This window comes from Triticum aestivum, chromosome 2B, assembly GCF_018294505.1.
Source record: "Triticum aestivum cultivar Chinese Spring chromosome 2B, IWGSC CS RefSeq v2.1, whole genome shotgun sequence".
Taxonomy (NCBI): domain Eukaryota; kingdom Viridiplantae; phylum Streptophyta; class Magnoliopsida; order Poales; family Poaceae; genus Triticum; species Triticum aestivum.
Genome location: NC_057798.1, coordinates 644660488 through 644682051, shown reverse-complemented (window position 1 = coordinate 644682051; position 21564 = coordinate 644660488). Strand labels below are relative to the sequence as shown.

Here is a 21564-nt window from a genome sequence, read left to right as displayed (position 1 = left end):
TTGCCAAGGTTGTTGTACTTGATCCTTGCATGATATGATCTTGTTCCTGCCTTGGGTTGTTTCACAAACATGTCTTCTTGATGATGCTATGCTTATCTTGTCATGCAATGACTTGTGATGAGTGAATCGAGCTTGTTAAGTAGGGTACTTGCTATTGCTGTTTTGCTAGGCTGAATCTGTTATTTCGCGATGCTATGTAAACCTGCTGCTACAAATGATTCTATGCATAATCTGGAGATGATCACTAAATATGTTTTATTCTACATGTCATCCTCTAACCATCCATGCCCCTGGTTGCATTTATAGCTTGCTGTAGCTTGTTATTTCCTTGCTTCAAAGTTGCTTGATAATGTTGATGTCAGCCTGTTAACATTAAGTTCAGTTGTTGCCATGTGTTTTCCTAGTGTTCCATGCACCCTATGAACTTGCTTCTGCCATGCTTAACTTCATAAACATGTCTTCTTACTGTTGGTTGCCTTGCCATGCCATGTATTTGCTCTATGGTGAGTGGTACAAGCTCACCAACATGCCTTCATAATTCTGTTCCTGCCATGTTTGAATCTGTATTATAACTTGCCATGTTTACATGGGTGCCATCATATTTTCCGATCCTTTTTGGCTCATGGTCAGTAAGGGAATTTTGTTCTATGCAATTAGTAGTATCATGCCATGCCTTTGTTTGCTATTATAAGTTCCTGTAACATGTTGTTTGATAGCTCTAAACATTGCAACCTGATGTTATTTTCTGCAAAGTCTGAATTGTTATTATTAGCAATCTTACCATGTGTGTTTGAGCATGTTCTAGTGATTTCTGGAGATAGCTCAGTGTTCATGTTTTGTTATGCTCTACCTGTAAATCATGCCCATGTCTTTTGTTTTCATGTTGAGATGTTGTAGCATGTTGTTTTGACGCTTGCAATATGCCTAGTTGCTGTTTTGGGACAGATTGTTGCTATAACTTGTATAGAGTGTGTGTGTTGAACCGTTGCTCCGTTTTGATTGTGCTCTATATGAAACTTGCTTGATTTCGCATATAGTTTCATATTATCATGTTGCATCTTTGTTTTGAGGTGTTTGCTTGATGTTTGTATGCATTTTGCATCAATGCCATGTTTGACTTGTTTTGCTCACATCTTCTAGGCCGTAGCTCCGAATTAAATGAACTTTATATGTAACTTGACTAGAATATCGTGTAGATCATCTTTGTGCATCTTAACTTGATGTTTAACAACTTGAACATAAGGTTTATTCAGATCTGGACCAACTTCGAAATTTGCATATGAGGACTTACCGGAATTGTTATATGTTGTTCCCGGCCTCATTTAAACTTGCCTTAATGTGTTGCTCTTGTATGACTCATCTCTTGCCATGAGTAGCTTCATGCAGCGTTGTCTTGCATCATGCTTGGTTGTGCATCATGCCTTGTTCATGTGTGGTGTGTTTACCATGTCGTGTGCTTCTTCTCGATAGTTCCCGTTTCGTTGCGATCATGAGGATTCGTTCGTCTACGCTTGGTTCGTCTTCGTGGCTTCATCTTCTTGATGGACTCGTTCTTCTTCCTTGCGGGATTTCAGGAAAGATGACCGCTACCCTGGATCTCACTACTATCATTGCTATGCTAGTTGCTTCGTTCTATCGCTTTGTTGCGCTACCTATCTTTTGCTCATCAAGCCTCCCATATTGCCATGAACCTCTAACCTTGACACCTTTCCTATGCAAACCGTTGTTTGGATATGTTACCGCTTTTACTCAGCCCCTCTTATAGCGTTGCTAGTTGCAGGTGAAGTTGAAGATTGCTCCATGGTGGACAGGATTTTGGTTGGGATATCACAATATCTCTTATATTATTAATGCATCTATATACTTGGTAAAGGGTGGAAGGCTCGGCCTTATGCCTGGTGTTTTGTTCCACTCTTGCCGCCCTAGTTTCGTCATACCGGTGTTATGTTCCCGGATTTTGCGTTCCTTACGCGGTCGGGTGATTTATGGGACCCCCTTGACAGTTCGCTTTGAATAAAACTCCTCCAGCAAGGCCCAACATTGGTTTTACCATTTGCCTCACCACCACCTACTTTTCCCTTGGGAGTCGCTCTCTCGAGGGTCATCTTTCTTACAGCCCCCCCAGGCCAATGCTTGTCCAAGTGTTGGTCCAAACTAGAGCACCGTGCGGGACCATCCCTTGGCAACTTGGGTTACGTCGGTACCTGTACGCTTAGCTTATCCGGTGTTGTCCTGAGAACGAGATATGTGTAGCTCCTATCGGGATTGTCGGCGCATCGGGCGGTCTTGCTGGTCTTGTTTTACCATTGTCGAAATGTCTTGTAAACCGGGATTCCGAGTATGATCGGGTCTTCCTGGGAGAAGGTATATCCTTCGTTGATCGCGAGAGCTTATCATGGGCTAAGTTGGGACACCCCTGCAGGGTATAATCTTTCGAAAGTCGTGCATGCGGTTATAGGCAGATGGGAATTTGTTAATGCCCGTTTGTAGATAACTTGACACCAGATCCGAATTAAAACGCATCAACCGTGTGTGTAGCCGTGATGGTCTCTTTTCGACGGAGTCCGGGAAGTGAACATGGTTTCTGGGTTATGTTTGACGTAAGTAGGAGTTCAGGATCACTTCTTGATCATTGCTAGCTTCACGACCGTTCCACTTGTTTCTCTTCTCGCTCTTATTTGCGTATATTAGCCACCATACTTGCTTAGTCGCTGCTGCAACCTCACCACTTTACCCCTTCCTTTCCCTTTAAGCTTTGCTAGTCTTGATACCCATGGTAATGGGATTGCTGAGTCCTCGTGGCTCACAGATTACTACAACAATAGTTGCAGGTACATGTTGTGCAATGATCATGACGCGAGAGCGATGTTTGCTTGCGTTGAGTTCTTCTTCTGCCTCTTCTTCGATCAGGGGATAGGTTCCAGGTCGGCAGCCTGGGCTAGCAGGGTGGATGTCATTTGAGTTTCTGTTTGTGTTTCATCCGTAGTCGGATGATGCTCTTATGTATTGTGATGTTGTATTCGTGTGGCATTGTATGCCTCTTGTATGTATCCCTACCTATTATGTAATGTTGATGTAATGATATCCACCTTGCAAAAGCGTTTCAATATGCGGGTCTATCCTTGGTGGGACCTTCGAGTTCCTTTTGGATAGGGTCGCATATTGGGCGTGACATAGTATGCGGCAATTGCGAACATGATTCGGACGGACTTCAGCTTCGCTGCGGGAGAGAAAGTCTCATTGTAGTCAACCCCTTGAACTTGCCAATAACCCTTAGCGACAAGTCGAGCTTTATAGATGGTAACATTACCATCCGCATCCATCTTCTTCTTAAAGAACCATTTGTTTTCTATCGCTCGCCGATCATCGGGTAAGTCTGTCAAAGTCCATACTTTGTTTTCATACATGGATCCTATCTCGGATTGCATGGCTTCTAGCCATTTGTTGGAATCTGGGCCCGCCATCGCTTCTTCATAGTTCGAAGGTTCGCCGTTGTCTAACAACATGATTTCCAGGACAGGGTTGCCATACCATTCTGGTGTGGAACGTGTCCTTGTGGACCTACAAGTTTAGTAGTAACTTGATCCGAGGTACCTTGATCATCATCATTAACTTCCTCTCCAGTCGGTGTAGGCACCACGGGAACATCTTCCTGAGTTGCGCTACTTACCGGTTCAAGAGGTAGTACTTCATCAAGTTCCACCTTCCTCCCACTTACTTCTTTTGAGAGAAACTCTTTCTCCAGAAAGGACCCATTCTTGGCAATGAAAATCTTGCCTTCGGATCTTAGGTAGAAGGTATGCCCAATGGTTTCCTTAGGGTATCCTATGAAGACGCATTTTTCCGACTTGGGTTCGAGCTTTTCAGGTTGAAGTTTCTTGACATAAGCATCGCATCCCCAAACTTTTAGAAACGATAGCTTAGGTTTCTTTCCAAACCATAATTCATATGGTGTCGTCTCAATGGATTTAGACGGTGCCCTATTTAAAATGAATGTAGCTGTCTCTAAAGTGTATCCCCAAAATGATAGTGGTAAATCGGTAAGAGACATCATAGACCGCACCATATCCAATAGAGTACGATTACGACGTTCGGACACACTGTTTCGCTGAGGTGTTCCAGGCGCGTGAGTTGTGAAACAATTCCACATTTCCTTAACTGTGTACCAAACTCGTGACTTAAATATTCTCCCCCACGATCTGATCGTAAGAACTTTATTTTTCTATCACATTGATTCTCTACCTCATTCTGAAATTCCTTGAACTTTTCAAAGGTCTCAGACTTGTGTTTCATCAAGTAAACATACCCATATCTACTCAAGTCATCAGTGAGGGTGAGAACATAACGATAGCCACCGCGAGCCTCAACGCTCATTGGACCGCACACATCAGTATGTATAATTTCCAATAAGTTGGTTGCTCGCTCCATTGTTCCGGAGAACGGAGTCTTGGTCATTTTACCCATGAGGCATGGTTCGCACGTGTCAAATGATTCGAAATCAAGAGACTCCAAAAGTCCATATGTATGGAGCTTCTTCATGTGTTTGACACCAATGTGACCAAGGCGGCAGTGCCACAGATATGTGGGACTATCATTATCAATCTTACATCTTTTGGTATTCACACTACGAATATGTGTAACATCACATTTGAGATTCATTAAGAATAAACAATTCACCAGCGGGGCATGACCATAAAACATATCTCTCATATAAATAGAACAACCATTATTCTCGGATTTAAATGAGTAGCCATCTCATATTAAACGAGATCCAGATACAATGTTCATGCTCAAAGCTGTCACTAAATAACAATTATTGAGGTTTAAAACTAATCCCGTAGGTAAATGTAGAGGTAGCGTGCCGACGGCGATCACATCGACCTTGGAACCATTCCCGACGCGCATCGTCACCTTGTCCTTTGCCAGTCTCAGTTTATTCCGCAGGTCCTGTTTTGAGTTACAAATATGAGCAACCGCACCGGTATCAAATACCCAGGAGCTACTACGAGTACTAGTCAGGTACACATCAGTTACATGTATATCACATATACCTTTGGTGTTGTCATTCTTCTTGTCCGCTAAGTACTTGGGGCAGTTCCGCTTCCAGTGTTCGCTTCCCTTGCAATAAAAGCACTCAGTCTCAGGTTTGGGTCCATGCTTTGGCTTCTTCCCGGCAACTGGCTTACCAGGCGCGGCAACTCCCTTGCCGTCCTTCTTGAAGTTCTTTTTATCTTTGCCTTTTTTGAAACTAGTGGTTTTATTGACCATCAACACTTGATGTTCCTTTTTGATTTCTATCTCCGCTGATTTCAGCATTGAAAATATCTCAGGAATAGTTTTCACCATCCCCTGCATATTGTACTTCATCACAAAGCTCTTGTAGCTAGGTGGGAGCGACTGAAGGATTCTGTCAATGACCGCGTCATCCGGGAGGTTAACTCCCAGCTGAGACAAGCGGTTGTGCAACCCAGACATTTTGAGTATGTGCTCGTTGATAGAACTATTCTCCTCCATCTTACAACTGTAGAACTTGTCAGAGATTTCATATCTCTCGACCCAGGCATGAGCTTGGAAAACCATTTTCAGCTCTTGGAACATCTCATATGCTCCGTGCTGCTCAAAACGCTTTTGGAGCCCCGGTTCTAAGCTGTAAAGCATGCCGCACTGAACCAGGGAGTAATCGTCACTATGTGACTGTCAGGCGTTCATACGTCTTGAGTTGCTAGGAAAACGGGTGCTTCACCTAGTGGTGCATCTAGGACATATGCTCTTTTGGCAGCTATGAGGATAATCCTCAAGTTTCGGACCCAGTCTGTATAGTTGTTGCCATCGTCTTTCAGCTTGGTTTTCTCTAGGAACGCGTTGAAGTTGAGGGCAACATTAGCATGGGCCATTTGATCTACAAGACATATTGCAAAAGTTTTAGACTAAGTTCATGATAATTAAGTTCATCTAATCAAATTATTTAATGAACTCCAACTCAGATAGACATCCCTCTAGTCATCTAAGTGATCCATGATCCGAGTCAACGAGGTCGTGTCCGATCATCACGTGAGATGGACTAGTCATCATCGGTGAACATCTTCATGTTGATCGTATCTTCTATACGACTCATGTTCGACCTTTCGGTCTCTTGTGTTCCGAGGCCATGTCTATACATGCTAGGCTCGTCAAGTCAAGCTAAGTGTTTTGCATGTGTAAATCTGGCTTACACCCGTTGTATGTGAACGTTAGGATCTATCACACCCGATCATCACGTGGTGCTTCGAAACAACGAACTTTCGCAACAGCACATAGTTAGGGGGAACACTTTCTTGAAATTGTTATGAGGGATCATCTTATTTACTACTGTCGATCTAAGCAAATAAGATGCAAAAACATGATAAACATCACATGCAATCAAATAGTGACATGATATGGCCAATATCATTTTACTCCTTTGATCTCCATCTTCGGGGCGCCATGATCATCATCGTCACCGGCATGACACCATGATCTCCATCATCATGATCTCCATCATCATGTCTCTGTTCGCCAAATATTACTTATACTACTATGGCTAACGGTTTAGCAAAGAAGTAAAGTAATTACATGGCGTTATTCAGTGACACACGGGTCATACAATAAATAAAGACAACTCCTATGGCTCCTGTCAGTTGTCATACTCATCGACATGCAAGTCGTGATTCCTATTACAAGAACATGATCAATCTCATACATCACATATATTTTATTCATCACATCCTTTTGGCCATATCACATCACAATGCATGTGCTGCAAAAACTAGTTAGACATCCTCTAATTGTTGTTGCAAGTTTTTACGTGGCTGCTACAGGGTTCTAGCAAGAACGTTTCTTACCTACGCCAAAACCACAACGTGATATGCCAATTTCTATTTACCCTTCATAAGGACCCTTTTCATCGAATCTGATTCGACTAAAGTGGGAGAGATAGATACCCGCTAGCCACCTTATGCAACTAGTGCATGTCAGTCGGTGGAACCTGTCACCACTAGGAAAAGGCCTACTAATGGCGCACCGGTTTTGCCTACTAATGGCACACTACCGGTGCGCCATTAGTAGCATGCCATTAGAATTTTTTACTAATGGCGCACCACTGGTGCGCCATTAGTATCTGGTATACTAATGGCGCACCTGGCAGTGCGCCATTAGTATGTAACTCCATGCGCCATTAGTATGCCTCCCGGGGGGCCATATGTAACCATGTGCTTTGTCACACTAATGGCGCACTCTGCCTTGATGCGCCATTAGTATCCTTTGGCATACTAATGGCGCACTCTGCCTTGATGCGCCATTAGTATGAATATTTGGTTTTTTTGCTTTTCTGATTTTTGCACAGGTTACAAAATATATTATTGGACAGAATATAGACAGCAGCACACAACAACATCAGATTCATCGAATACAATAGAAGGTTAGTCTCCGAATACAATTCATCATATTAGTCTCCGAATTCAAAAGACCGAACAAAGATAAAACATTACAAGTCTCAAGACCGCGAGTATCGAGTTTGTCTTCACATTACAAGTCGATATCGATCATCTAAACTACCATCACATAAAAGAGAGTTGTGGTCATCACGATGAGCATCATCGCGATCAAACTGGTCCTCATCCGGTTCCTCCAACGCTCCCTCCTCTCTCCTGCTCGATAGCGGGCATATCTAGATTCGGCCTCCGCCCTAGTGGTGTACCCTTTGTAACTGTTACCGCTGAAACAGTGAACCTGTCTCCGACACACCTCCCAGTCGTCGTAGACTCTGGGAACCTTACCCTTGTACTTGAGTGAATTCCTCCTTCACGGTGCGGAGCACATTCGGACGTCGGTCCTTCCTTTGCTTCTTCGATTGGCTGCCATCTGTGTGTGCGCCGCCATCATCAGTGGTGGCATCCTCGGCGACACCATCAGTGGTGTCATCCCCGATGCCACTAGGGGTTGTGTAATCAGAATCGGTGTCTTCCGCGGCGTCCTCATAGCGGTGAGGTTGTTCCTCCATCTCCTGGGACAGCTCCCAGAATTGCTTGCCGCCCGAACCACCGGCCTCATCGTTGTGGGCCATGTTTCGCTCTAAATAGGAAAAAAGTTTGGTCAAAAAGTTGGTTATTGTCAAGGAACAAGATCATGGTCTCATCATTTAGGGTTTGTCGACACCGAGGCACCCTAAAAGCCTAAGCTTTCATCATTTAGGGTTTGTCGATGTCGAGGCACCCTAAAAGCCTAAGCGTACATCATTTAGGTTCTCATCGACACCGAGGCATCCGGGGCAGCCAAGTTAAGTTTTCATCATTTAGGGTTTATCGATGCCGAGGCACCCTAGGTTGGGCCTAATCACTTGGCACTAATCACTTGGCTCTATTGCCACCTATGTTAGGTTTATCATCTAGGGTTTATCGATGCTAAGGAGAATTCCAAGTTGGGCCTAATCACTTGGCTCTATTGCCACCTATGGTTTAATGCAGCAAGAATGACGGGGCAGTTGATCCTACTTAACTAAGTACTAAGATACCCCGGCCCATGCATTAGTCGCAAGTACCCCATATGTCCTATTTTTAGCAAAGTCATGCTAAAATTCACGGAAAATTTCAGCATGACCTTTGCTGAAAATAGGACATATGGAGTACCCGAATTTGCAGGAACGGAAGTTAATCAACATTCTGACAACCTCAAGGGCCTCTCGGGGTACCTGCAAATTCATCACGACATGATGGTCGGAGACATGACCTTTGCAAAATGGTCGGAGACACGATGGTCTTTCTCAATGTGATCAATTGATGGATCAACACATAAAACATGTCCAATAAGTATGATTTATAGAGTCAACATCAGTATGAATATATATAAAGTTTTTCTTCATCAGCCAGGCCCATGCAAGTAACTGCATCCAGCAACTATTTCTGCTACTCTGTAACTAACTACACTCTGTATTTATAGATTCATTTCAGATGAGATCAGATTGAGCTCCAACTGTAGCTGCAGCTGAGGGATCCATGAGCCATCATGCCAGCCAGCCAGGAAATAAACTTTACTTTCCAAAGGAAATAAAAATACAATGCATACATACATACTTAAGCAGGTAGATAGATAGATGAGCATGTTCAGTTTACAAGAATGAATATAAACAAGCAAAGAATGCATGCAAGTTTAAAGTAAAACGTTTCAGTTAATGCAAGTACTCCTCTTGCTCTCTACTTTCTCTCTTCTCTTCTTCAGTTAATTAATTGAATTTTACTGATGTTGTTGTTAACTGAATTTTAATCAACTGCTGAAGAACACCTTCAGTTTCGTCAGATATAGGTGTAGTTTTCGTCATGGCTGCATCGCGGGTGACGCGCGGGGAGCGCTGGGATGGCAGTGCTCACGACCCGGAAGTGGCCTAGTTTCTCATTTTCTGTTAGCTGTGTAATCACTGAATAAGAAGAGAAATAGAGAGCAGAAAAGCTGCAAAGTTGAACGCGGGACAAGCACATTATAACTAAATTTTACCACGTCTCCCCTCCTGGACGTTTCAGAAACAGGAGGGCCCACGTCTCCCCTCCCGAGTTTTCGAGGGCCCACGTCTCCCCTCCAAAGGGCAGGACGTTTGAGTTTTCGAGGCAACTCCCCACGTCTCCCCTCCACTGGCAACTCCCCACGACGCAGAGGGGGTTTTCTTCCCACGTCCAGGTAACTCCCCTCCTATTCCATTGCCGCTCCATCTTCCTCCCTCTGCCTCCCTCCTCATTCCATTGCCGCTCCATCTTCCACCCTCTACCTCCCTCTGCCTCCAGCATTAAGCAACTCCCCTCTGCCTCCACCATCGCTGGCCAGGAGGGCAATGGCGGAGGAATCGTGGAGAAACTCCCCTCTGTCTTCTAAGAGAATGGTGGAGGCATCGTGGAGCAACTCCCCTCCGTCTGCCAAGCATCACCGTGGTGAGGCGTCTGGCAAGGAGCCGCTGGTGGTCGACGACGATGTTCCGGTCCCCGGGCAGAAGCGGGACTACACCGTGCCGCTCAAGGTTGATATCCACCTGAAGGAGCCGCTGGATGTCGTATGCACCAGCAATCCAGACGAAGCCGACAAGATGATCTGCGAGATGAGGAGGAGGCTCGGCGGCATGCTTTCTCGGAATATCGACGTTGATGTCGAGTATACCAGGGAAGACAAACCTCCGCAAATTGCTGCAGTTCTGCAGTTATGAGTGGAGGATCTCGTCCTGGTATACCACATCACCGCGGCAACCAAATGGTAAAACATCCAATTCTAAAGTTTCTGTCTAATTAGTAGTTTCTGAAGTAGATGCAATAGTTATGAAGTTCTGAAGTAGATGCAATACTAGTTCTGAAGTTCTGAAGTTTCTAAAGTTCTGAAGTTTCGTTTTAATTAGTAGTTTCTGAAGTTTTTGAAGTTTCTGAAGTTTCTGAAGTAGATGCAATAGTTCTGAAGTTCTGAAGTAGATGCAATACTAGTTCTGAAGTTATGAAGTTTCTGTCTAATTAGTAGTTTTTTGGTGATCATACAGAATGTTGTCTAGAAGTTTTTGTGATCATTTAGTAGTTGTTATGAATGTTGTCTTGTAATGCAAAAGATTGCAAAAAAATACATCATTGAGATGTTATGCTTGCTGTTTTGATCATACAGAATGTTGTCTTGTAGTTGTTGTGATCATTTAGTAGTTGTTGTGATCATACTGTTTTAACTGAATTTTGGTCAGAACTGAAGATGCTATTTTAACTGAATTTTGCTTCAACTGAACCCATTTTAATTCTGTAGTTTCTGAAGTTTCTGAAGTAGATGAATTTGATGCACCAGATTAATTTGATGCAGGCCCAAGGAATTCCGCCCGCTCCTGCAGGAGAAGAAGTTGTACACCTTTGTTGGCTTCTGCATTGGAGGCGACAAGGAGAAGCTGAAGTTGTCTGGTTTGGAGATCAACCCCGACAAGTACGTCGACTTGCAGCGCAAATGGAGAGTTCCAAACAATGGAAAGAAGTGGCAGTCTTTGGCTGAGTTTGCAGCCAGCCTCATCCACCCATCCTACTCAAAAATGAAGCAGAAGATCGACAGGAATTTGGACCACCTACTATGGGGGGACAGCCCACTGCCAAACAAGCTCATCGAGTACGCCGAGAAAGATGCGTACGTCACCTACGAGGCATGGAAGAAAATCGAAATCACCAAAGAAGGTCTCAAGATCTGGCAAGAGGCGGAGGATCATTGGGATGGCCCCTACTACTGGGGATATTGAGTTGTTTGTGGTATTGGGATGACCCCTACTACTGTGTCTCAGTTTGTAGTTATGTGGTTGAACAAGTTTGCTTTTGTTATGTTGAACAAGTTTGCTTTTGTTATGTTGAACAAGTTTGCTTTTGTAATGATGAACAAGTTTGCTTTGGTTGTCAGTTGACATCATCTCATCGCTGAGCATGGTTTAGTTTTACCTTTGTCTATTTATTATTTAGGCAGAGCTATTCAGGCATGGAAGATATAGTCATCCTTATGGTGAGGATCGCAATGTTTTTAGCTTCCAAGTTTCTAATGACACATGATCTTTCCAACCACATAACTTAACTGCAAACATTTCCCCTGTAAATTGTAGTTACACATTCCAACCAATACCTGCAGGTTGTAATTTCATACTGAATGACCATCAATGACTAAGTGAAGAAAATAATTGCTATGCATTTCTTGGCATGCGAGAAGGAAGAGGGGAGAGGAGGCGGAGCTCACCGGGGAGGTGCAAGGAGGCCCTGCGACAGCTTAGTAGCAACAAAGGTGGCCGAAGTTGAGGAAGACAGCGGCGACCCGAGGAAGAAGAGGTGGAGGGGGGTGGAGGGGTCGAGCGCCGTCGCGCCCTGGTTCCGCGGCTCGTCGGCCCGGTGTTGAAGCAGATTCTGCCCGCCGCCTTGCCTGTCGCCTCGCACGATGGAGCTTGAGGGCTGGGAAGGCGAGGGAGGGGGTGGGTGGGTGCGGTGAAGGCGAGGGAGGGGTAGATTGGGAGCGGACGGCGATGGGGGGCAGGGCAGGGGCTGACTGGGGGCGGCGACGGAGACGGAGGCGCGGGGGCGGCGGCGGCGTGGGTCGGGGCAGCGCGCGGGTGGATCTGGTGGCGAGGGAGAGAGGGTCGAAGGGGATCTGGCGAGAGGGAGGGAGGATAGCTAGGGGGAGGGTTCTAATGGCGCACCGTCCAGTCGTGCGCCATAAGTATGACTATTCTAATGGCGCACCACCCCTCGGTGTGCCATTAGAATTTTGTTTTAATCTAGCCCACTAACCATATCTACAACCTAACCCTATCTACGCAGAACCCACCCACTAGCCCGACTGGTCAGCACGCAGCACACACACCAAGAGGTCCTGGGTTCGATTCCCAGGCTCCCCAATATTTTTTATGCATTTTAAATGCTCTTTTTTATATTTATTTGTGTTTAAATATGTTCAAACTTGTTTAAATCATAAAGGTAATATTTTTTTATAAAAACAGTAATAATTTTTTTAAATATGTTCAAATTTTGAAAATATCATCGGCGGCGGAGGTGGAGCGGGGGAGGGTGTGGGGATCGAGATCGAGATGGAGGGGGAATCGAGATCGAGATGGAGGGGGATCGACAAGTGTCCTCATGAATTCAAAAAGTGCCCATGAAATTTAAAAATATTCATGATATCAAAAAGTGCCCATGAAATACAATCAAGAAATGAAGACTACGATTTAAATACAATCGATCTTAGCTAGCAATCTGTTCACAATCTTCTTGCCCTTCTTTTTTGCAAATGCAGTTCTTCTGTGGAACGGACGTCCTTTAGGTAGGGTGGTCCTGCTTCTTCTTGTGGTGTGTGCTGCTACTTCATCGTCGTCGTCATGCTCGATCTTCAGGTCGTCGTACTTGTCGAAGTCTTGCTCATTGGCTACTCCATCCATTCCGATGATCTTCCTTTTGCCTCTCCTCACGACAACACGACTGGGCTTTGGCGGGTCAGTAATGAAGAAGCATTGGTCCACTTGGGAAGCCAGTACCCATGGCTCATTTTTCACGGTGATGTTTGCGCCCGCGGTCTTGGATTTGGCTTCGGGTATAAACACGACTGGGCTTTGGCATAGTGCGCCATTATTAGGTTTGCAAACAAGTAAAAAAAATATACTCCTATTATATACTAATGGCGCATTGTCTTGGTCGTGCGCCATTACTAGTTCTAACTAGTAATGGAGCACTTTGCCATCCCTGCGCCATTAGTTTGTATGGAAAAATGGGGAAAAATCAATAGTAGTGGCGCACCGTGAGCACGGTGCGCCATTAGTGTCTTCCACACTAATGGCACACGAGCAACCGATGCGCCATTAGTATATAGTAGTGGCGCACTACTTACCTGGTGCGCCATTAGAATCAGTCCTATCTATAGCCCTTTTCCTAGTAGTGTGTCTCACGTAAGTGTACGTGTAAGGTCGGTCTGAGCCGCTTCATTCCACGATGTCTCCGAAACAAGATAAGACTAGTAGTGGCAAGTAAATTGAGAAAATCTACGCCCACAACAAAATTGTGTTCTACTCGTGCATAGAAACTACGCATAGACCTAGCTCATGATGCCACTGTGGGAGATCGTTGCAGAAAATAAAAAATTTCTACGCATCACCAAGATCAATCTATGGAGTCATCTAGCAATGAGAGAGATAGGAGTGCAACTACATACCCTTGTAGATCGCGAGTGGAAGCGTTCAAGAGAACGGGGTTGATGGAGTCGTACTCGTCGTGATCCAAATCACCGAAGATCCTAGCGCCGAACGAACGGCACCTCCGCGTTCAACACACGTACGGAGCGGAGACGTCTCCCGCGCCTTGATCCAGCAAGGAGGAGGGAGAGGTTGAGGAAGAGAGCTCCAACAGCAGCACGATGGCGTGGTGGTGATGGAGAGGCAGTACTCCGACAGGGCTTCGCCAAGCTTCTGCGGAGGAGGAGAGGTGTTGGGGAGGGGAGGGGCTGCGCCTTGGAGGTGTGTATGCATCCCTCCCCTCGCCCCTCTATTTATAGGGTGAGGAGGAAGGGGCCCGGCCCCCTCTAGATGAGATCTAGAGGGGGGCGGCGGCCAAGGCGGGGGGAACTTGCCCCCCAAGCAAGGGGGCGCCCCCTTTAGGGTTTCCTCCCCAACCCTAGGCGCATGGGCCCAAGGGGGGGATGCGCCCAGCCCACCAGGGGCTGGTTCCCTTCCCTCCATGGCCCATGAGGCCCTCCGGGAGAGGTGGCCCCTCCCGGTGGACCCCCGGAACCCTTCCGGTGGCCCCGGTACAATATCGGTATGCCCCCAAAACTTTCCGGTGACCGTATTACAACTTCCCATATATAAATCTTCACATCCGGACCATTCCAAAACTCCTCGTGACGTCCAGGATCTCATCCGGGACTCCGAACAACATTCGGTAATCACATACAAGTCTTCCTAATAACCCTAGCGTCACTGAACCTTAAGTGTGTAGACCCTATGGGTTCGGGAATCACGCAGACATGACCGAGACAGCCCTCCGGCCAATAACCAACAGCGGGATCTGGATACCCATGTTGGCTCCCACATGTTCCATGATGATCTCATCGGATGAACCACGATGTCGAGGATTCAAGTAATCCCGTATAAAATTCCCTTTGGCAATCAGTACGTTACTTGCCCAAGATTCGATCGTCGGTATCCCAATACCTCGTTCAATCTCGTTACCGGCAAGTCACTTTACTCGTTACGTAATGCATGATCCCGTGACCAACCACTTGGTCACATTGAGCTCATTATGATGATGCATTACCGAGTGGGCCCAGAGATACCTCTCTGTCATACGGAGTGACAAATCCCAGTCTCGATTCGTGTCAACCCAACAAACACTTTCGAAGATACCTGTAGTGTACCTTTATAGTCACCCAGTTACGTTGTGACGTTTGGTACACCCAAAGCACTCCTATGGCATCAGGGAGTTACACAATCTCATGGTCTAAGAAACTGATACTTGACATTAGAAAAGCTTTAGCAAACGAACTACACGATCTTGTGCTATGCTTAGGATTGGGTCTTGTCCATCACATCATTCTCCTAATGATGTGATCCCGTTATCAATGGCATCCAATGTCCATAGTCAGGAAACCATGACTATCCGTTGATCAACGAGCTAGTCAACTAGAGGCTCACTAGGGACATGCTGTGGTCTATGTATTCACACATGTATCACTGTTTTCGGTTAATACAATTATAGCATGAACAATAGACAATTATCATGAACAAGGAAATATAATAATAATCATTTTATTATTGCCTCTAGGGCATATTTCCAACAATAGTGGTGGATGGCGGGTGAGGTGGCGTCAAGGTCCTGGATGCTGGGGCGGCGGCCCTGGTGGTGGTGTCGCGGTGCTCCTGGGCAAAGCCCGTGACTTGGTGCTGCCTGGTGGCCATGGCCGTGTGGGCGGCGTGGTAGCCATAGTGTGGCGTTGGGTGGCGGTGAATATTGGTCGGGGTGAAAACCCATTCTATCTTCGGATTGATCGGCGACGGCGATGCTCGTTCCCTTCTTGAAGGCGTCGCTGCGACTCTCACTACCCGTCGTGTTGCTCCGGGGAAAACTCTGATCCTTGGGTCGGGCGGTGGCGGCGCTTCGGTGTCGTAACCTTCCTGTAGGCACCGCCTTGGAGCCCACGGTGCGTCGCATATAGCTTCTTCTCTTCGCGGTGGAGTGTTCACGGTTGAGGCCCCCAGTGGCTCTTGTAGTGCTAGGGGTGGTTTTGCTGCGCTCAACGCCTATGCATCCTGCCTTGGGTGTGTGCGTGTGTCTTGGTGGCGGGTGTTGTACTGAGTTACTGGTGATCTGTTCTTTATATATAAAGCGGGGCGAAAGCCTTTTTCGATAAAACTTGAGAATGTCGAACCTCTTGCCATTGTCGTCCTTGGCTTCTTTTTCTTGTTGCTTGGATTGGGATTTGATGTTGTCTCAACTTCATGTGAAGGGCAGGTTGGATTCCCCAACTCATAGTGCATTTGGGCCGGATCTTGATTATGCAAAGTTGATTGGACAGGAGCAACAAGAAGCTACCAAGTCTTGTTGTGTCATTCCGTCGAATAAGTCATGGGTAGCCTGGGAACCGCCCGTGCTTGTCTACAGCCGAACGAGCTATGGCGAGTGACAGACGTCCATCAGCTGCGTCTGTGTGGGCGAAAAGCTCCCCGGAATGCCCCAGTCGGCCGCAGGATCCTCCTCTGTCCCAACTTGGACCGACGGCGTGATCCTTGTTGGGGTTTGGATGGACGGGGAGCGGAGTCCCGGTAAGGCGGCGACCGGGGGGGGGGGTGCAGCTGCTCATCGATGTCTGCATCCGCATCCCTCTCTCGCTATCCTCCGTCGTCGTGATGTTCTCCGGCCTGCATGACGAAGCCGAGGACGGGACGTCGATGGGATGAGGTGGACGCAGCCTCGGCCCCGGCGGTCGAGGACGGGTTGGAGGTCATCTAGGGAGACGGATCGGGACCGGCAACGAATACGGGGAGCAAGGATGGCGGACGGCAAGGGCTCAGACACGAAGGAAGGGTGGAGGGAGGCGGGAGGAGGGGGGAGGGTTTGATGGATTTGGTGCAATTTATGGTAGGGTAGGCCTGTTGGGTCCGATGTGGTGGACACGGCTAGTCATCTCCTATATTTGGGCTGGATATGAGGAGTGTCGGTCAGCCCGGTCGTTTGAGGCCCGTTTGAGGCATCCGTCTGAGTCAGGCTTTTCTTGACAGTGACCGGGCGTCCGTCTAGATGTTTGAGGGGAGTTTGAGGTGACCGGCTGTAGATGCTCCTGGATAGACTATATGTATATTTTTTACTTTCGAACGGTAGACCGTATGTATATTGCTGGGTCAATGCAGACAAACAGCAAAGCATGTCGTGTTGTGTTTTGGACTGCATGCATGTCGCCATGTGAGTGTTCTCCAACAATCTCCCGCAAACAGATGTTCTCCAACAAATTAAGTAAGATCGTCGATAATGCTATGCACATCGACCTCGTGACATTGCGACAAGCTGCACAGGCCTGGTACGTACCTCCTCCGTCCATATGGTACCTCCTCCTTCTACATCACCATGCAGACGTGCTTCCATCTCCTCTTAGTTGCACGTACCGGGTCGCGACCATGACCGAATCGAGATTAGCTGGCAGCGATGCACGTACCGGGTCCATGAAGCATAATATTTTAGGGGTGGAATGTATACAAAGTTGAGTTATCTATTTTAGAATGGAGGAAGTACACACTAGCAGTATATTGGCGATGTCGCTAGGGGGAGATCCTTAAAAGGTGGGAACTTGTCCCGGCCGGCTCCTGTGTGGCGGCCGGCGCCACCAGGGTGAATCGCACGTGGTCCATTCGTGTGCAAGTCCAATTTTCTACTCTGGTTACTCTACGCTGATGTATGAGAGGCGGTAAGTGAGAAATTCTCAAGGGCACTCAGGTGCGGGGTACGCGTCCACGCAGCCCTGTATAACTTTCTCCATGTTGATGTAGAAATTTGTTTCGGGAAAAAAAGCCTGAAAATAGATGAAACTTTGGAACCCTGTTTATACACTAATAAAAAAAGTCTAATGTGCAGCTCATTAGTCCCGGCTTGTATTTGAGCCGGCACTAATGTGTCCGTTAGTGCCGGTTCCAACGGCTAGGCGAGCGGCGCTCGCACGAACCGGTACTAAAGAGGTGATGACCTTTAGTACGGGTTGGTGGCTCCAACCATACTAAAAACCCCTCTTTAGTACGGGTTCGTGCCACCAACCGATACTAAAAGGATGCGCTGCCACCCGCAGTGCACAATGTTTAGTCCCACCTTGCTAGTTAAGAGGAGCTCGCACCGATTTATAAGCCCCGACGCGGCTACCGTGTCGAGCTCCTCTCTAAGCAGGCCTTTGTTGGCCTATTGCAAGTCTTCTGTCCTGTGGGCCCTATGGGGCCGTACGGGCCTGCATCCTAACCCAACTAGAGGTGGCGCTACGTGGGACTAAAGGAGGACCTTTAGTCCCCATACTTTAATGCCGGTTGCAGCAACCGGCACTAAAGGTCTCTACGAACCGGTAATATAGCTCTATTTTCTAATAGTGATACCACACAATATAAATGTACATTTCAGGTACTATTATTTCGTACAATCATTTTTCTATGGCACTGTTCCGTATGCGCTTTGTACCTTCCCGTCCTTTTCATTGTGTTCTTTATTATTTAACCCGTTCTCCGGATGTTCATGGACTAGTGACCCATTACTCTTCTGTGAAAAGCGCCTGATGACTTGGTCAACCGGTGCAAACCTGCCGTATACCGAGAAGAATAGACAACGAGTGGTAACCAAATCTTTCCACTCCCTTTCCCTATAAAAGGCACTTCCTGCTAGTAGCTCTTCATCCCAACTTCCCAAGCAAAGCTTCAAGTTTGATCAAGCCATCCCTCATGGAGCTAAGCGCAGCGACCCTCCTCTTCCTATCCTTCGTCTCACTGATGATTCTCGTGGCTTTGCTTAGCCGCAAAAAGACAGCAAGTTCCAAGGGGAGGAAGCCTCCCGGCCCACGCTGTCTCCCCTTCATCGGAAACCTCCTCCACCTCCGGACAGCGACGCCGCAGGTCGCTCTCCGGGACCTGGCCAAGAAGCACGGCCCGGTGATGTACCTGCGGTTGGGCCAGGTGGACGCCGTGGTGATCTCCTCGCCGGCGGTCGCACAGGAGGTGCTCCGGGATAGCTCCCTCAACTTCGCGTCAAGGCCGACAATTCTGGCCGCGGAGATCGTGGGCTACGGGAGCGCCGACATAGCCTTCGCGCCATACGGCGCGTACTGGAGGACGCTGCGCAAGCTCTGCATGGTGGAGCTCCTGAGCGCGCGAAAGGTGAGACAGTTCGCGCCCATCAGGGACAGCGAGACCATGTCCCTCGTTAGGGATGTCCGCGCCGCCGCCGCCCGTGGAGGCGGCCAGCCCGTCAATATGAGGAAGCTGCTCGTGTCGTGCACGAACACGATCACCGCAAGGGCAACGTTTGGCGACGGCTGCGACGCCGAGCTCCAAGAGCAGTTTTTGGCTGCGATGAATGTGCTGCTCACATTAACTGGGGGATTCTGCGTCGGGGACCTCTTCCCTTCGCTGTGGTTTGTGGACGTGGTCACTGGGCTGAGACGCTCGCTCTGGGGAGCGCGCCGGCAGTTCGACGCCATCTTTGACAAGATCATCGCCATCTGCGAGGCGCGGCGAGCGGAGAAAAATACCGGAGACGATGAGCTTCTGAGCGTCATGCTTAGGATCAAGGATGAGGGGCAGCTTGAGTTCCCCATCGGCATCACAAACATCAAGGCAATAACAGTGGTAAGTGCTCCAAGGTCGTCTGCTCTCTGAATAGTTTTTGAAAGAATTAGGACTTAGGACCACCGTTAACAAATTATTTTAACTAAATCACATTTAGATGTGTCATAAGTATTGCACATCTAAGTCCTATGTCATTGATCTTACATTGAGATTCGTGTGGATATTTTATTTTTATTTTTTTCTTTTCCTCTTTATGCTTGATTCACCCACTTGAATGTGCAATAACTAGAGCACATCTAGATGTACCCTAGACACACCCTTAACAAACGACCCTGTGCATGTTACAGAATTATTATTTCACGGATGGAGGAAATCAGGGGAAGGGGTGATGCTAAATGATCTTTTTACGTGAAGGTGGTTAAGTTGAAATTAAGGGGAGGGGTTTATTTACATTTACGAGAAACATACATAGTATAGGAGAAAATAGGATTATAAAATTTTCATCTTCGAAAGAAAGCAGGGGGTAATCTTCCTTCCTATAAAGAAAGTTATACTATTGTAGTCGGATTAATCCCACACTATAAATTTGCTATAGGACTTGTTCACAGCAGGGACAGAGACGACGTCGTCAATCCTGGAGTGGATCATGTCGGAGCTCATGAGGAACCCGGAGGTAATGGTGAAGGCTCAGGCGGAGGTGCGACAAACATTGGACAACAAGAGTCCAGAAGACCATGAGGTCCACATGGAAAAACTGCGCTACATGAAGATGGTGATCAAGGAGGGTCTGAGGCTGCACCCGGCGGCACCACTCCTGCTCCCCCGTGTCTGTCGAGAGACTTGCATCGTCAGTGGGTTTGAGATCGTGGAGGGCTCCAGGGTCATGGTCAATGCGTGGGGGATAGCGAGGAACCCCGAGTATTGGCATGATGCGGACCAGTTCAAGCCAGAGAGGTTTGAGGACATTACCGTGGATTACAATGGTACACAATTCGAGTACTTGCCGTTCGGGAGCGGGCGGAGGATGTGCCCTGGCAGTACTTTTGGGTTGGCCACCCTGGAGCTCATCTTGGCTCGGCTTCTGTACTTCTTCGATTGGAGCCTCCCAGCCGGAATGCTTCCGGATGAGCTTGACATGGACATGACCGTCGGTGCAACACTAAGAAGGAGGAACCAACTTCACCTAGTAGCGACGCCGTATAATTTTCCGATGAAAATTTGAGGCTCGCCAATTTGTAATAATGTTTATGATGGTGGGTTAACTTTCGCTAGGTTCTCTTTATCGTTAACTCATCGTCGTCATATTTAGTGGGGTCAATATCATGATCTCATTTGTATCCCTGTAACAATTTCTTATGATCAATACAACCTAGAAGATTGCTCTATAATAATTCAGAAAGCAACTACATTTGGAATAAAATTTACACGTCCTTATTCAACTTGCAATGAGGGGAGTAGGGCTGGAATTAAAAATATCGAAACTCGGGAGCTAAACGAGCAGCTCGTGACATGGTTCAGCTCGAATCAAACTTGTTGAGTAGCGGGTTCAATTTTAATCTAAGCTTCTTAAGAGAACAAGTTTAATGAGCTCATTTAACATTTTAAGCTCGTTGATGAGAAGATATAGTCCCTCCGTCCCAAAATAAGTGTCGTTTGTACTAAATAGGAGAATGTGCCAATATTGTTGTTATTAAATCAACTTTATACTAAATCAGAGACACTTATCTTGGAACAGAGTGTGCCAATATTGTTGTTATTAAATCAACTTTGTACTAAATCAGAGACACTTATTTTGAAACAGAGTGTGCCAATATTATTGTTATTGTTGTCATATGTGGTGTGCACCAAGTATCTCTTTATTGTAAATGGTCTGGCTAGCTCAGTCAACGGAGATTAATTAGTCTCACTCGGCTAACATCAGTGCATAAATTTGTAGCGTAAAATTTTCCATTAAGCCAGTATACTTTTTATTTTATGTAATTAATCGTTACCTGTATCCCTCTTTTAGGCAAATCACTACTTGTATCTGGCTTGACTTGCAACCGCTACATGGGCCTGCAATCGGCCCGTTTCCCCCTTCGTTCACATCGCTTATCACATATACTCTTATCTTTTTTTTGTAGTACTTAAGTAATCGAGGGTTTCCGCTTTTTCCTCTAGCTAGGGTATCCGCTTTTCTCCCGGGGTGATCACGCCGCCGTCGAGATCTTGTCTTCCCTACCGTCGATCATCGCCCTGCCGCCCCCGGAGCAATCCGGGTGTAGAAGGGTGAGACGACCGCTAGG

General features: G+C 46.9%; 1 protein-coding gene across 1 annotated transcript; it reads left to right on the top strand.

Annotated features, from left to right (window-relative positions):
* The first annotated feature begins 18419 nt into the window (after positions 1 to 18419).
* Positions 18420 to 20501, top strand: LOC123041873 (cytochrome P450 99A2-like). The gene is made up of 2 exons (XM_044464424.1): positions 18420 to 19339; positions 19875 to 20501. The coding sequence occupies exons 1-2, from the start codon at positions 18437 to 18439 to the stop codon at positions 20499 to 20501; spliced, it is 1530 nt and encodes a 509-aa protein (XP_044320359.1). The 5' UTR covers positions 18420 to 18436.
* Positions 20502 to 21564: the final 1063 nt, after the last annotated feature.